General features: G+C 42.5%; 2 protein-coding genes across 2 annotated transcripts in view; both read right to left on the bottom strand.

Moving 5' to 3' along the window:
* Positions 1–18,292, bottom strand: part of PSL4 (calmodulin-binding protein) — a 132,506-nt gene that overhangs the window by 19,689 nt on the left and 94,525 nt on the right. The window contains exons 9-11 of the mRNA XM_086483040.1: positions 910–967; positions 741–809; positions 528–615 (exon numbers count right to left, since the gene is read on the bottom strand). Of these exons, the coding sequence (XP_086339166.1) occupies positions 528–615; positions 741–809; positions 910–967 (215 nt within the window). The remainder of the gene's footprint in view (positions 1–527; positions 616–740; positions 810–909; positions 968–18,292) is intronic.
* LOC147441382 (uncharacterized) lies at positions 9,515–10,297 on the bottom strand. Its single transcript, XM_086483041.1, has one exon. The coding sequence runs from the start codon at positions 10,295–10,297 to the stop codon at positions 9,872–9,874; it is 426 nt and encodes a 141-aa protein (XP_086339167.1). The 3' UTR covers positions 9,515–9,871.

Consider the following 18,292-nt stretch of genomic DNA (forward strand, 5'->3'; position numbering starts at 1 on the left):
GATGAGTCTTTGAGAAGAAAACAATGTCCCTCTCTTTGAAACTATCCTCAAAGGCACCAACGTCCTACCTCAGAAATCCATTACAATTCCAAGTAGCCATCTTCAGTGTGGGTCCCATAGGTCTCACACCATCATGTAGATAGCCGCTCTACAATCACCACCCGACCATCTCTGTAAAAGGCCATCTTTCCCTTCTCCTTTGCCGCCGTAATCTTTGGCATTACCTCTCTCATATGCACAAGCTGTGAGAGAGAGAGATCATCACCGAGGAAAATACCTTTCTCGGACTACTTTTCAAAGCTTTGACCCATCCAATATAAAAGTTAGTTAGACGAATAAACCCACCATTGCCCACACAACAAAGTCAACGGAGTGACACCATCATACCTACAATCACAGTTTTGTTACATTCATTACTCCTGACATTCTATATTATTATCAAATCCCACTAGTCCCCTTCAAACAAGCTACTAAATAACACCCAAATGTCTGGGGACACTTCCAACCAGAAGGTTCCAGGCAAGTACCTTCAAGCTCCGATCTGGGCCACTCCAGCATCTGTCACCTCTAACAAAGTACATATTTTTGTAGTCATCTTTAAAGCCATCCCAATTCCTGCCATTTCCTTATCGTTGTTAGACTACAGTTCTGAAAATAATGAAACAGGAAATAAAAGAAAAGATTGGTTCCAGGTTTTGACGTTAAAATTAAGAAGAGATCAACTGATAAAGATGACAGACCCCAAAGTAGTCGTTGAATGCCCTTCCACCTGCACAGCATTCCTAAAAGGACAGACCTTATAGGTGTACCTGCGAAAAAGGAAAGTGATACATGATATAAGTTCAACCAAAAATTTATAGAAGTCTATAATAAAAGCTTTTCTTGCTTCCATTGAGTTGTAAAGCTTACTTTTTTATTCGCAACTCATGGCATTGACCATATAAGCCATAAAATTCTCCGTCTTTTCCTGGATTAGTAAAGAAATATGGTGCATGACGTTACTGATATTGATTACTCAGATAGACATGCAAACATGCATCCATTACATTTGAATCATGAGGGTGTGCGCATGCCAAAAACACATGTTCACCAACTGTTATATGAAAGATATCCACAATCTCACCATAATTTTGAAGGCCATCCTTACCCTCTACAAATTTTAATTCAAATGAATCCTATGATAACAAATATTGGAAGCTTTCTATCTATATCAATAGATTGATGTCAAATGTGGTAATGCTTAGATGAAAACAAAAGGACACTTGAGAGATGAAAGTGGCAAAGGTCTAAACATACAAGCACCTCCACACACACCTCTTTCCAAAAATGATGAGGAGAAAGGTGCGGTATCATAATTAAGATTTAACATGTTATGTTGACATCATAAAAGAGGGGACCTAGTCCACTACTCCTGGTGTGTGCAGAGGTTGCATACCTTCCAGTAGGCTGTCTCTAGCTGCACTCATCACTGAGAACTGCCTATGGTGCCAATGAAAGAAGTTGATTATCTCACTTTGCAGTCCACTAATGTGAAAGCAGCTCTACTCCTGATGTTTTGAGGGAATGGAGATCATAACCTTGGTTTTTCCAAGATTCACCGTAAAACCCCTTTGCATTAAAACCCTTCTAAGACTTGAAGGTGCTTTGAAGGCAAAAAAATATCATCAGAATACGGCATAATAAAAATTGGAGTATCTATGCCCTCACTCCAATGCAATGGACATACTCTCCGCATGTCAATATGGAGATCAAACAGTGTCGAAGAGAGTGGGCACCCCTGCTTCATATCAAAGGTATTAGCGAAGGCTTGTGATATGCCACCTTGACACCACTCAGCCACTCACCTACTCACGAGGGGCGTATATGTCCCAGATTCTCTGCAATGGAGCCCTAAGGGTCTAAAGGCGCTCGAAGAGTGCTTCTCATGGGACAGCGGTTAAAATCTTTGACAGAATCTGCCAAAGAGCAAAATAGTCTCCTCATTCATGCCTTCACCCGATCAATAAATCACAACAATGTAAAGATGTGATCGATGGAAAAGGCTCATATAAAGCGCGATAACCCTGCACTCGTAAGCCCTTACACTCTGCATATAAGCTCAGCTTTGCCTCCACATAGAGCTTGGCCAATGTGCTCAGCAAATAAACTTAGCTTCTTTGAGCTCTTCTTTTTCCTCCTTGATCTTCTTTACAAAGGTTTCGTTCTACAGTTTCATTATACATATATGGCCTTTGGAGTGTAGTCTTGACATCATCTCGCATAGGAATCATATGTTAAAAAATCTCCAGACCCACCCATATAACACAAGTTTGGTACTTGGACACTAAAATGTCCTATGGAAATTATTATGTCCTAAAATGTGAGAAAAACTGTAGCCTGTTTTATAAAAACCACATTTATAATTTTTTGGAGATTCATATCCATGGGACAAGTCTAGCTTATAAGAACCAGCAATAATAATCTAGTAAAGCTTTTATATAATTACAAGGACAATAAAAAGCCCCCTGTTTTTGACTGACCGCTTATATTTCATGATCTTTTTTTTTGTGACGATGTGTCACTCTCTATACTTACAAACATTAAGATTTAATGTAGTTTAGAGAGAACAATTTTTTTTAAAGAAGGTACATTTCTAATATACAAATAAATACTCCTAAGCTTGAAGAAAGGTGTCAAACATCAAAACTTTTTGTGTTTCACTCCCTATACTTACAAGCATTAAGTTTCATGTATTTTAGAGGACAATTTTTTATATAGAAGGTACATCTCTCCTATACTTGGAAGATAGGGTGTCAAACATCAAACTTTTTTATTGAGATGTAGTACTCAAAACCATTTCATGTTTTTCTTTGGGAAAGTATATCCATCAGCCATATCACACCCTTGAGTATTTGTAAGGAATGCTTACAAATTTTGTCTACTATTTTTCACAAAATGATCCAAAACAGACACTATAATGTCCGGTTGTGGTACCAAACTAGTGTTACAATCCTTGTAGGACCAAGCGAATACATCTCTATATTTCTTTAAGATATTGATTAGATTTTGTTCCTCTATAAAGATAAGTTTGTGGCACTATATACAGGTTTTGGATCTTCCCTTGGTTGGGCTAGATCTATTTGTTTGACACCTTCTGGACCACCATACGACTTTTCAGATACCTTCAACTCTTATTTAGGTTGTTGTATCAATATCTTTCTATCCTGACCTATTTACTTCTTGTATTGGAGCTGAATGCTAATGGCATCACTGTCTTTGTTCAATTCATAGTAACAGAGAATGGCCGTTTTCAGGTCTCCATTCCCCGTTCCCATTCCAAGTTCCCGTTCCGAATTCCCGTTCCGTGTTTCAAACGTGAGTACCCGTAACAAGGAATGGCATTTTGTTCCGCGTTCCCGTTTCGGTTTCCCGTTCCTGGTAACTATGGTTCAATTTCATTTCTATTATCCAGCTATCTTTTAAAGTTTACTTTAAGCCCTGGGTTTTCACCTCTAGTTTAATTTTGGCCATTTTCGGTTCTTGTTCAATCCCATTGTTCTTTGTTTGTTTTGTCTTCATTTTAGTTGCTTTTTTCTTTCCTTCTTGAGGCTCTTTCACTTGATATAATAACATCGCGTTATCTTGTCCTTGACACAATCTTGTACATTTACTAGCATAAGATATTGCATTTTCCCTTTTGGTGCTGGCAAAGGATGCATTCGTGTGCGTTTTCTTTTTGCCTCGCATTTCGTTTTGTAATATTTTTGTCAATAGCACCGTTGGTTAGGAATGTCAAAAAAAATATTCTCTCCATTCTTGGTTAACAATTGCGCTCTCGTTCGCTCTCTTTTAGAGTATAGTCCACTTGAAGTGACTAAATCCTCTTCAATCTCATCCGCAATATCATAAACTGCAGCTTCGTTCTCTCGTTTCCTCAAGTCATTTATGGAGATTTCCTCATGTTATTTAAATACAACTATCTCCTATGGGGGTCTGCTCTTTGAGTTCTCGGAATCCTTTTTGGATTCAATATCATCTTCAGCTACTATGGACACCATCTAAATTGGGATTATATAATATCCTTCTTCATCACAAAATCTAGGAGTTGACTTGTTCACACATAAATCCATAGCAAGAATATTTGGGCCCACTCAAATGATGGAAACAAATGCTCTGGGAAATGTACTTACATCATCTGCTACATCTCTTTCCAACATACGGTCTTCTCTTTGTAAATGACCATTTTTGAAGCTCCACATATCCAAAGATGTGTTTTAGGAGTCAACCATGAAGGTAGTTGAGTCTCACTTGTGTATACAAAGTTGAACTCTTCAATTAGGGATTTAAAGACATCCCTGTAATAATGGTCTTCCAAATTTATCTACCTAATTGATCCAACCTGTCCAAGGTGTACTTATAATCCCAATCTTGAATCATTTGTAATTGCCAGATGAAAGGTTTCCCCAATAAAATCTCATAGTTGGATTTCTTACCAAAGTCCACTATTGCATAGGTGTGTTGATAGTCAACATCGCACTTATTCACCACAACTCCTAATAATAATCCCATTGTTTCACAACATGTCCACTTACAAGCTGAAGTTGCATTCTAGTCTTGTGTATCGCTAGTCTTCCCCAAGATTCCCATACTCGTTTGCTTGTTATGGCAATGCTCGCTCGACTATCTAATATAGCTCATTTCACAAGTGAAATCTAAGCTTTAGTAATTCACCTAGTATTAATGTGAATTGAATAGGTGTGGACATCATAGAATGTAAGTTTTTAACATCCAAAGATTCTTTAGCTTTGTGCATCTTAGTAATCTTGAAAGTTATTGATGTTCCGTATATAAAGGTAGGTTTCTCAATGTGTTTTCTTTTTGAGTCCCTAGACTTTGTTGACCCCCAATCTCCATACGATAATTGCATATCCACCTGTGTAGGTGAATAATCTAACACAAATCTACAAATAAAGTAGCTTTTATGGTTTAACTTCCATCATTTGCATCTCTAACAGCTTCTCATAGGTGGTTAGACCAGTCATCCACCACAGGTAGAATTCCATCCAAACCATCTTCTATATCTGACACTACCAGAGTTGTTTCTTTTGTTGGTTTTAAGTGTCACGTGCACATGGCTCTGTGTGCCATGTGGACATGCTTCATCGACTTCTAGAGCCAGTTCTCTATCTATCCCTAGATAGGAGTGTCTAGAATTAGAGGAGGACTAGTACCACAATTTTGTGAGCCTGTTCGCAGGTCCTGTATGTCCAGACGAGTCCATTAGATTAGGTTTTTTAGTTTTGAAAGCCTCTTGCATAAATGGATTGTACAAGCGTTTTGACACATGTTACACTACGGTGAGCATCCGGCATGACGTGCATGTAGTTATAGGTTAGAGGAATCCAACGAGCCATTCTCCGCGTCAATCGGAATCTGGGCCCCCTAAAGGGAGGGATAGGGCCATTAAAGACCCAACTTTAACCTACTGGCCAAGCCCACAAGAACCCCATAAACTCTTGATGTGTCCATTGTATGAAACCGACGCCTTTTGCAAAGATCCCTGCTAATGTAGCACTACTCTATGGACAACCCTACATTTTGCGAAAGGTGCCGCGTTAGACACCTGTGAATTACGGTAGCTGCTTTTAGCACAAGTTTTTGGCTCAGATGCTTTTGGGGCAGGACGCTTTTCATGTGAATGCTTTTGGGAGGCCAAGGACCTCTAAATATGAACTAGGGGCACCCTTTTTGGCATTCCAAATTTGCAAGAAGCAGAAGAGCACCCGACACTTGTACCTTGTTGAAGCATTCTAAAAGAATATAGAAAGGGGAGCTAGGGTTTTAGGTTCCACTCCACCACTCTAAGGCTACCCTCTCTCTCATCGACCGAGCACTAGAGCTACGGAGATCCACACGGCCACGTGTAGGAGAGGGGCTACACAGTATCGACGGAGATTACAACAGAGGATTCGAGCCATACTCTCTCGATATCCAAAGTGCAGATGAGGATGGATTCTAGTAGTAGTATCTAGTTCTTTTGTACCCAGACATGGTGTTAGATACACCATTTTGTAACTGATTGGTCTCATAGGTCATTTTGGCCTTTTGAAGACGTCAATATAACATTTCATTTCTCTCTCTCTCTCTCTCTCTCTCTCTCTCTCTCTCTCTCTCTCTCTCTCTCTCTCTCTCTCTCTCTCTCTCTCTCTCTCTCTCAATCTCATGAGGCGTCACGAGGGCATAAAACATCATTGTTATTGTCGGTGCCCCAGGATGTCCAACATCGATCGCTACCGAATCTCATCAATGTCCTCCATGGGAATTACAGAACAGCATTGACAGAAATTGGCAGAAAATCAGAAAATGTATGATTGATATGAGGAAAACATATGTATGCATTATGCGGGACATGGATGTATGCGTAATGTGGATAGGCCTCTCTTGCAAAAGTGCAGATTGTGTTTTTGATGGAGATCATGAGCGCTTCGCAGTGTGTAAGCCCCATACGAAGGCAACCTTTGTGCTCACAAACAAGCGGATAACAGAAATGGAAAGGGAGATGAAAGAATGGAAAGCAGATACAAAGGGATGGTGGAAAGAGAAGGCCAACCTTCTTCAAATGTTTCTCAACGAAGGCACGCAATGGAAGGAGAAAGAGGACTTGCACGCAGAGCTACAAGCACTTAAGGCGGATTCAAAAGCACTTAAAGAAGAGGTCTCAGCCCTCGAGCGAGAGCTTGCTGATAGAGCAAGCAGTGGACTAGAGGAAGGGGAATTCCAGTCCTCGGTGATAGAGGAAATCAAGGTCATCAAGGAGCAGGTACGGATAATCAAAGAGGAGGAGAAACAGAATGTGGTAAAGACGTCTTCGTGGATCGATGTGATCATGAAGACACAGAAGAAGGCGGATGAGGCCGAGAAATGGATAGAAATCGCTAAGAAAGGTAAAGGGAAAGAAACCACATCTATCTCCACTCCTACAATCATCCACATGACTCTAGAAGAAAAGCAACGAAGGAAAACTAGAGCTTTGCATATAAGAGTAACCGGTCTAAAAGACCGAGATGATGTGCAAGGGAAAGTCGAAGAACTTCTCCGCATGATGGGTAGTGAGGCTACTCATACAAAGGCATGGAGGGTAGGGAAGAAGACACAAGGAAATGGGGAGACTTCAAAAGAGAGAGCATAAATCATACGTTTCCCATCCATGGAGGCAAAGAAGGACTTCTTGAAGAGGCGTCCTACACTAAAGAAAACGGGCATATTCCTTGGAGATGACCTCACTCTCACACAGCTTGCGCATATGAGAGAGGTAATGCTAGAGATTCAAGCGGCAAGGGCGAAGGGAAAGACGGCCTTCTAAAGAGATGGCCGGGTGGTGATTGTAGAGCGGTGCTCCACATGAGGGTGCGAGACCTATGGGACCACACTCAAAGTTGCCACCTGGATTGTAATGGATCTATGCGCCTTGATGTGGATGCTTTTGAGGATAGTTATAGGGGAAGAGACATCGTCTTCTACTCTGAGACACATCAGGCCCCTGGGTAGTCTATGCCTCACATTAGTGGATATAGATGGGAGACAACCTATAGACAGGAGACACGATCAGAGCACAGAGGGCGGGGGCTCGTGAGGAGTGGCAGTGTTATTCAGGGAGAAGTTGCAGCCATTGATACATATAGCCCGCAGGGATGAGCAAGCTAGGTACATGTGGGTGAGATTGAGAGCAGAGACAGGCAGATATCTTCACATTGCTATTTGCTACTTTCCCCTGAATACGTCAGTTTATCCACCACCCAGAGGACAGTCCCCCTTTTCTATTTTGGATGATGACATATGGGAGCTCTAGAGATGGTGACATCATCATTCTAGGGGATTTCAATGCTAGGACTGCCCATCATCAGACAGTATTTTATGATACTTCACAGGAGACGCTGAGAGAGTTGGATGTTGCAAAGACCACTGTAATAGGGAACGAGGGGAACACAACCCAAACGTTCCGAAACGGCGTTCCGGACGAGTCCCGTTCCCGAAACGGAGATGGGAACGGAACGCCGTTCTGGAACGGGGTGTAACAGGAATGGTGTTCTGGAATGGGCGGAACATGAGGCGGAACGGCGAAACGCGGGGTGGAACGGGCAAAAGTAGGCATTTGGGGGAAAAAAAGTGGGCTTTCGGGGGTAGATTTAGGGTTGTTCAGGGGAACATATTTGGTGCAGTTTGAGGGCAGGTTAGAGGGCAGATTTGGGGGCAGTTTTGGGGTTGTTTAGGAGTTTATTTGAGACTAAGCGGAATGGAGGTAATTCAATCCTTACTTTAGGTGGACCGTTCCAACCCCGTTCCCGTTCCGGCCCCCCCCTTCTCCTCCCCGTTCCCGTCCCGTTCCGGACCCTCCCGTTCCTGTTCCCATTCCCCGTTCCGAGTAACTATGGCAGAGACGGGTCTATCCAGACTATCACAGGAAGGGGAACACACTGAGTATGGACGACACTTGATAGACACGGGGACTGCACATGGATTAGCCATCTTGAATGGCCTACAGAGATTTCCCGCTGTGGGGGGTTTTACATGCTTTCCACACAGACATGGAGCCAGCACAGTGGATTATGTCATGGCATAGCTGAGCCTTATCTCTAGTATCCAAGATCTCACGGTTGGACCCAAACCTGTTGGTGTGGTAGTGGATCATGCTCTTGTGTTGTTGACCATCTCTTTTCAGTTTAGTGCAGCACACACGCCACGGGAAGTAGCCCCTACTCGCTACACCTTCACGCGGGAGACGGACTCTGTATACGTAGATGGGATCTACAGACGCTTGTGCACAGAGGAGCCAGGGCGACCTCTAGAGGAGCTTACTACTATACTGACACAGACACTACATGATGCAGCAGTAGAGGCATATCCACATACCCAGCCTGAGCAGAGACGCCGTTCGGGGAGCATGCCCCAAAACAGTTTGTATGATGAGGAATGTTGGGACACTAGAGCTAGACTTCAGAGGGAGGTGCTTTTGGGGGACATCACTCACAGACAGTCACAGATTGACTTCTGACGCCTAGTGCGGCGAAAGAAGAGGGCATTTTTGGCTCGCCTAGAGCAGGATTTATACCAGCTATTCTTGAGTCAGGACTCACGTGAGGCATAGCGGCTCTTTTATGAGCACTCCCACCCCGCCATCACTTCTATAGAGGCCTGGGGCCAGTACGCATCATCTCTATACATAGTTCCTAAGCAGCCCCCCCTTCTCGACCCCCCCGATCCATGCCCACACACATGTGCTTTTTTCACCGCTAAGATGGTGAGGAAGGCCATTGACAGGATGAGGACTGGGAGAGCATATGATCATGATGGCTTAGTAGCTGAGCATTTCACGCATGCCAGAGATCTACTAGCAGAGCTTCTAGCAGTTATGTTTAACCGTGCCATGTGTGAGGGCTTGCCTGATACTTGGAGCCTGTTGTGGGTTAGGTCAACACATGAACATCATACACAGCAACAATAACCATCTACTCCACCATACTTCATTAACAACAATTCAGACACAGTAAACATGACTACTCTAAATATCAGAGTAAGCAGAGAATACACTGAATAGTTGCTGCACTGCACCATCATCATCACATTCATATCAGAGAACAGATACCTCGTGCGCAGATACATTCCCCACTTATATAGATAAATCCGACTTAACTACCCAGTCACAAGACATTCAGCAGACTGCAACTGAAATACAGTTACATCCGACTTAGCAAAATACAGCTCAGTAAATATCCGATAAGTCAAAATCCGACTTAGCTATTCAGAGTCAGTTTCTAACATGTGCCTCTCAACACATGGCACGCCCCGGTGGTAGATTTCGCAGAAATCTGACCCGGATCCACATATCCCTTGATCAGGAATCCACCCTCTGCTGCACAGCTTCTTCCTTACTCTGGTCCTCAGCATTCACTTTATGATCCACCAGCTCTGCTTCCTTTACTGCATCTGATTCTGCTGCATCATCTTTTCCCATTTCCACCTCTTGTGCTCTATCTGCAATCTCAGTATCAATCTGCTCTTCTGCCACTTTCTCCTCAGCTACATCCTGCATCAAAAAACTATTAGTAAAATTCTCCTCTTTCTTTTCTGCCTCTGCAAGCTGCTGTCTCTTATTCTCTTCCATCTGCTGAACCTGCTGCTTCAAACAGTCTCTCTCCTTTTGCAATTCCTCCACTTCCTTCAACAATTGTGCTTCTACCTCATGCACTAACTCTGCCTTTAACACCTCATATGGATACTTAATGACAAATCTCATTCTTTCCTTGGTCTTTTGCCACATCTCCTGTGCAACCAAAGCTAACTGCTGCTTGAGAATAGACACTTCTCCTTCTTTCATTAATACTGCACTCAAGCTAATTTCCTCTTGTGCCAACATCTGTTGCTCTAATATCTGCAAAGGTTCCAATCTCAACCTCTGCATCTCCACAGTGACCTGTAACTCTGCATTCCTCTTTGCCATGTCTTCCAATTCCAAAGCAACCGCTGCCTCCACTTTCTCAGTCCATTGCTTAAACTCCCCCAATGATCTCTTCACTTTTGCTAACTCCATCTTCTGTTTCCCCACTGTTTCCTCCATATCCTGCTCATACTTTACTTTCATCATGGCTATCTGCTCTTCAAACTCTTTCACCTGTGACACCTGTCCTTTAAACTCCATCAATTTTTCTGCATTCCTTTCAGCTTGCATACTCTGAACCTTCAGCATATTATTCTGCTGCCTCACAAATTCCTGCACCTGCTGCAGCATCTGAACTACTTTATCACTGTCCAATTTCCCAGTATCTATTGATACTCCAGAGACTTCCTCAATACTGAAATCTAATGTAGAAAACACTCTGCTGACTGGTTCAGACTTCTTCCTCTTGTTGGATAATGTGAAAGCCTTACCAAGCTTTATTGGTGTTTCCTCTGCTTTTACCTGCATTGGTGAATCAACATCCATGGTGCCAAATTCTGCAAACTGCATTTTTGCTGTGATTTCTTCAAAGGCCTCTCCTGGAGTATATTTGGCCTTCACCAAATCCTCATAAGCCTCCATATGCTTAGCATTAAACTTCACAAATCCTGTCTTTTCAGAATGCACCATGATGGGATGCTCAATCTGAACTGGCTGCTGCTTCTCCTGCACAAGTTTTTCTGCTTTCACAGGCCACCTTGCTTCACCATTCTGTACTCTCTGTGCAAAAAAAAACAATGCTGACAAGTAACCACATAACCTACTATTTGCCTGTGTCTTCCTCTTGTCTGAAGAATGAATCTCTGCTGCCAACTTTTCATACACCCAGTGAGCCCAGCTCACTTCTCCTCCCTGCTCTGCATAGCTTAATGGTGCAAAGTTTTCTTTTGACATATAATCAAACTTCACAATAAAGCATAGCCTCTCCAAGTACCACTTAAGCTGCTCTCTCCTAGCATATGCCACATTCTTTAACATGTAATACTGCCTGCCTCCTTCTCTTGGACCAAACTCCTTTTTCAGTGCTTCCTCTGAACACTTTGGAATAGGTGTATTAGGATGCAAAGGCAGCTTGAACACCTCAGACACCAACTCCACATTGAGTACCACATGCGGTGACACTCTCCCCTTAGTCTTCCTAAGTATTTCCAACTGAGACTTTGCATATACATTGTTTTTACATTCTTCCCAAGGCAGAATGGCAAACTCATACAATCCTACCTGCTGCAACCATATGGCGTTGCGCTCTGCCTGACAATCTATGTCAACTTTGAAATCCATAAAAGCGTCCATTAATGTTTGCATCACCTTACCTTCTGACACAGGAGTCGGCATTGGCGTTTCCTCTTCTGCAGAGTCACTATTATCGTCTGCACTGCTAACGTCAAGCCGCATAGGCAAAGCTTTGCTTCTCAAACATCGCCCCGAACCTTCGATCTGCTCCTCATCAGGCTGTGGTTGCATGGCCATCAATTGCTTTGCTTTCGGCATGGCAGGACTGAATAAAGCTTCTTCAAGCGAAAACCCGAATGCTCCACGCTGCTGCATGTGTACTAAACTTTTGTTGCATGTATGATTATACTCGCTGCACCATGCACACATATCTCCACCCAGTATCCTTGAAGTGCTACGAAACTTCTTTTCAGCACACTCCCCGAAGTTATTAGTCCAGCCTAATAATTTCTTATTAAAAATTCCGACTTGGTCAGTTCCGACACAGGTACTCTTCCAACATCTACAATGTTGAATCGGATGTGCACTTTGGAACTGCCTACTTCCTCCAACCCGTGAATTATATGGGATACTATGAAAAGACCTCCTCAAATCCATGCAAACCAGCATTTTTCCTTTTCCTTTTGCTGATTCTGAATCTCCTGGCTGTAGGGGTATTACAGTTATGCAGGCTACACTTGGCCAGTCCAAATGAGGTGGCTTTCCCTGAAATTTCTTCAGCCTGAAACCATTAACTGCCTTTTCCACTCTTGTACCAAACACATCAGCTATGATGAATGTCCCTTGTCCTTTATCCTGCACAATCTGATATGGTCCCTGATATCTCAATGACAATTTACCAGGATGTGGTCCCAGCTTAGAGTTGTACAACATTACCCAATCTCCAACCTGAAATATCTTGAACTTCACATTCTTGGTCACCCATGCTTGTCTTCTTCTTTGTATGACTTCAGTAATGTAAGAGCTTACCAACCTATCCTCCTCCAGCTGCATCAGATATTTGTTCCTGTGTAGTACTGACAACTTTGGAGACTGCTTCTCTGCTGAGACTCTTAAACTTGGTACCACAAACTCCATAGGAACCACAGCTTCCAACCCATACACCAGCTTGAATGGTGTCATACCAGTAGTGACTTTGAAAGCTGTTCTAAAGGACCATAAGGCAGAATCCAACTTATCATCCCAATCCTTCTGATTCTCTGTCACAATCTTTTTCAAAATCCTTACCAGTGTTTTGTTGGAGCTCTCAGCCTGACCATTAGCCTGTGGATGATATGCTGTAGACTTCTTGTGCATAATCATATGTGTCCTTGTTAGCTCTGAAATTACTTCATTCAGAAAATGAGTTCCTCTGTCACTTACCAGCTCCACTGGACACCCAAACCTGGTCATAATGTTATGATAAAGAAATCTGGCCACACTTGAAGCTTTATTATCCTTCAATGCTACTGCTTCTACCCACTTAGTGCAATAATCTGTAGCCACTAAAATGTATCTGCATCCCCTCTTGGAAGTTGGTTTGACAGGTCCTACAAAGTCCAAACCCCACTTTTGAAAAGGTTCCAAAGGCAAAATAGGATGATCCCCCATCCTATCCCTGTTTGAATCAGGTTGACCTGTTTTCTGACAAATTACACATCTTTTGGCATAATCATGTGCATCCTTTAAAACTGTAGGCCACCATAATCCAGCCTGCAAAATCTTCTTCCCTGTAGTATCTCCAGAAAAATGCCCTCCTGCTGTGCCTGAATGTGCTTCCTGCAAGACTGCACTTTGCTCAAATTCTGGTACACATCTTCTTATCACTTGATCAATGCCTTTCTTATATAGTGCCCCTGCAATAACTAAATAGGGTCTGGTTTTCAGTGCAAATTTTCTTCTCTGATCAGCATTGAACTCCCTTGGTATAGTTCCATTAGTCAAAAACATCAGCAATTGATCATACCAAGACTCAGTCACAGCAGTCTGCACATCAAACAGCTGAGCATCAGGAAGTGCATCATCTACCCCAGTAGGTGCTTCACCTGTTTCAATCCTGCTTAGATAATCTGCAATTACATGCTCCTTCCCAGGAGTATGCTCAATCTGAAAGTCAAACTCCTGCAATAACAACATCCATCTTGCAAGCCTTCCAGTAAGAAGTGGCTTCTTGATCAAATACAACAAGGCCTGATGATCAACATGAAAAACTATCTTGTTCCCCAACAAGTAATGCCTGAACTTATTCAATGCATATACCATCCCTAAAGCTTCTCTTTCTGTCACAGGATAGTTTCTTTCTGCACCTGTGAGAACCCTGCTTGCATAGTACACAGGTCTGAACCATCCCTTCTCCTTCTCCTGCATCAGTACAGCTCCTATTGCTATATCCGAGGCATCAACAAACACATGAAAAGGCAATGACCAATCAGGTGGCTGCAAAATTGGTGCTACTGATATCATTTTCTTCAACATCTGAAATGATTTCTGCTGAGGTTCATCCCATACAAATGCCACATCCTTCTTTGTTAATTGAGTTAATGGCAAGCATACATTAGACAAATACCTCAAATATCTGGAGTGCCACTTTGTCTGTCCAACAAACCTCATTAACTCTTTAACATTGGTAGGAACTGGTGCTGCTTGAATGGCTTCTATTTTCTTGACATCTATAGCCATTCCTGCTTCTGACACCACATGTCCTAAAAGTATTCCACTCCTCACAGCAATTACACTTTTATAAGGATTCAGAGCCATCCTGAATTGTCTGCATCTTTCAAAACAGAGCTTCAGATGTAGCAGATGTTTATCCTTCTTTCCAAACACTGAGAAATCATCCACAAAGACTCTCATAAAGTCCTGTAAGTAAGGTTCAAACACCTTATGAGCAACAAAATTAAATGAAGGTGGTCCATTGGTTAACCCAAAACTCATCACTGTGTAGGCAAAGGCTCCCCATTCAGTTATAAAAGCTGTTTTATGCTAATCCGACTCAGCAACACTAATCTGATTATAACCAGAAAATCCATCCAAAAAGCTGTACATTTCATGACCAGCTACTGCATCCAACACAGCATCACAAAATGGCATAGGAAAGGGATCAGTAATGGTTGCTGCATTCAATTTTCTATAATCCACACATACTCTTAAAGCTCCATTTTTCTTTGGCACAACCAGTATAGGAGACAACCATGATACTTCATGTACAGGTTTAATGAACCCTACTGCCAGGAGCTTATCAAGCTCCTCCTTCACCTGTTTGGCAAAGTTAGGATTCATTCTATATCTTTGCTGCACAATTGGTTTTGCACCCTCTTTCAAATTAATCCTATGCTGATGTAGTGCTGGGTCAATGCCTCTCACCTGAGAATAATCCCAAGCAAACACATCCTTATAATCAACCAATAATTGCAACAGCTGTGCCAGAAATTCCCCTTGAATGTGTGCACTCACTCTGACCATTCTTGGTTCTGCCTCTGTTCCGAAATTTAGCTCCTGAAGCTCCTCCTTTTCTACCCTGCTTGATGCCCCAAACTTCTTTTCATAGATTTTCTCAGCCATATCCCTGGCCTCCTTTTCTTCCTGCTGAATCTGTTCCTTATCAGACATAGCATATTTCTGGTCCACCAACTGTAACAGTTCCTTACCCTGCACTGTCTGTCCTGGTGCTAAACCTGTATCTGGCTCATCCTGTTTCTTACCCTGCTGTAACATGCTTTCCACATCTACTTCAAACACATGTACAACAGTTGGATTGGCCTTCAAGAACTCTTCCTCTTGGTCATCTGTGACCTCATCAGCAAAATTAATAGTCTGAGCAAACAGTGGTTTCTCACTTAATGGAACCATCTTCCTTCCCCTCATAGGTATGGTTACTTTCTTTTTCCCTTTTTTCAATATGACAACATTTTCTCCCCAGTCCTGTCTTACTTTAGCCAATCTGAACCAAGGCCTTCCTAATAGCATTTCATATGCAGCTGCTGAGTCTGACATTCTGAGTACCACAAAATCAACAAAAAAGGATAATCCTGACACCTGAATTTCCTGTGCTTTGAAAATTCCCAAAGGTTGTACCCTAGATTGGTCTGCCATTTTCACCTGAAAAGGTGCTGGAGCCATAGCTCCCAACTCCATTCTTTTGTACACTGCCTCTGGTAAAATATTCACCCCAGAGCCTCCATCCAATAACACATCATCAAAATTTTCTCCAAGAAAGTGTACTTTAATAACTGGTACCACAAAGTCCACATCTACTGGATCAATTCTATTTGCTGCTGCTGAATAAAACTGCCTGTCCATTGTGCCAAGTCCATTCAGGTTCTGCAGCTTTCTGAACAATCTGTCTTTGAAAGCTGGAACCAATTGCAACAACTGATCCAAAGATAATTGAAGAGGTGAGCTAATAAGTATTTCAAACCAATCCTTATCCTGTTTATTTTCCATCTCCTTACTCCCTTTATTCTGCTCTTCCTTTTCTCTTGGGTCATCCTCAATATCCACCTGCTTTGCCTGGTGTTTGGCAATCCTTTTTTGTAACCTGGTCTCTTACCCCTTTTTGCTCCTTCCAATCCAAAGGTGCTTTATCCTTAGACCTAGTTACTGCTAGAACTTCAACATGATCCTCCTGCACACATTGGTTACAGTCACAAGCCCATTGATGTTCCTCTTCATTCCCTTGCTGCTCCTGTTCTTGGTCAGTATCTTGCATCTGCTTATCCTAAGAAAACACATCAAACAAGATTACATTTGCCTGAGCTGCTGGCTGATTTTGCTGCTGCTGCTGTTGCTGCTGTTGCTGATTTTCAGGTTGATTGGGCTGATTATATCTCACAATGGGCATTCCCCTTTCTTCCCTATGCTTCACCCATAAAGCACAATTGGGACCTACCCAGTGATCTGGTGCACCACAGTACACACAAGGTCTCCTATTATTATTGTTCTCCTGCTCTCTCCAAGGAGGTCTAGGAGATCTTGCCCTCTGAAATGGTGGTCTTCCCCTAAATGGTACTGCTTGATTTGCTCCAATTTCTGGTCTTCCTCTTCCTATGTTAGGTGCTGTCTGCCCTCTATTCTTTGGATTATACCAATAGCTAGCAGTAGTATGTCCATCCCTTTCACAAATGTGACAATACACTTTTTCTTTAGGTGCTACAACAGAATAACCAAACTTTTTAAGTTTGCCTACCAAATCTTGCTCAATACTCTGCTTTTGCTTAACTTTCTTCTTCTTACTGCTCTTTTTCTTCTTTCTTTTTTTTGTTTCCTCATCACTGTCTGATGGTGAGTCTGAATCTGAGTTTCCACTGGAATCTGTGTCTTCAGATGCTTCTTCTGAATCTGAGTCACTGTCTTCTTTTCCTTTTGCTTTGGTCATGCCAAGTCTCTTCTCCACCCTTGCAGCAGCAGTAACAAGGTCATCCAGACCTCCAGCAATATCAATGCTAGCTACTGCTCCCTTTAAGCTGCTTCTCAATCCTTTCAAAAAATAACCTGCTAACATTTCATTAGTGGGTCTTTCATTCCCCTGCAATCTTTCTACTAAAATTCTGAACTTCTGTGCATAGTCTTCAACCAGCATCTTATTTTGCTTAATGTCTCTGAGTTTTCTCAGGACATCAGTCGGAGTCTTCTCCTTCTAAATCTCTGCAGAAATGCCTGCTTCAAAGCATTATAAGTAGCAAAATGTGCAATGCCATATTGGCTGAACCAACTCATGGCCTTTCCTTCCAATGTGGCAGCAAACTGTTCCATCTTTACTCCATCAGCATACATCACCTGATAGCCACTTGCCTGCCACTTAGTTTCAAACTGTACCACATGACAGTCAGCATCTTCCTTACTCCCTGCTCTAAACTTGGCTGCCTTGACCTTTGGGTTGGGTGGTGGTTGAGCCATTGGAATGGGTTGTGGTGGTCTCCTAGGTCTTTGCCTGGTAGCACCCTGAAGTGGGTCAAACTGAATCCTTCTCCTGGTGGTTCTTCTTGCCAGGAATAAAGCTCCAATAAATTGCCTCACTCTCTCTTCTCCTACTGCTCCTGATCCTACCCCTCCTTGGTCTACAGGTTGCTACCCCTGAGCATCGGGTGATTGCTGATTGTCATGATCATAGTTAAATGGATCAATGTTTCCAGCCTGTGCTTGAGCCCTTGTGTAGTACACTCTTCCTACTCTCCTGTCTCCCTCTGACATGCATCATTACTTGAAAATAAACGTTAACCCAGCGGATCGCCAAATGTGTTGTGGGTTAGGTCAACACATGAACATCATACACAGCAATAATAACCATCTACTCCACCATACTTCATTAACAACAATTCAGACACAGTAAACATGACTACTCTAAATATCAGAGTAAGCAGAGAATACACTGAATAGTTGCTGCACTGCACCATCATCATCACATTCATATCAGAGAACAGATACCTCGTGCGCAGATACATTCCCCACTTATATAGATAAATCCGACTTAACTACCCAGTCACAAGACATTCAGCAGACTGCAACTGAAATACAGTTACATCCGACTTAGCAAAATACAGCTCAGTAAATATCCGATAAGTCAAAATCCGACTTAGCTATTCAGAGTCAGTTTCTAACATGTGCCTC

The sequence above is a fragment of the Adiantum capillus-veneris genome, chromosome 15 (genome assembly GCF_014529385.1).
Source record: "Adiantum capillus-veneris isolate H3 chromosome 15, ASM1452938v2, whole genome shotgun sequence".
In the NCBI taxonomy this organism is placed as follows: Eukaryota; Viridiplantae; Streptophyta; class Polypodiopsida; order Polypodiales; family Pteridaceae; genus Adiantum; species Adiantum capillus-veneris.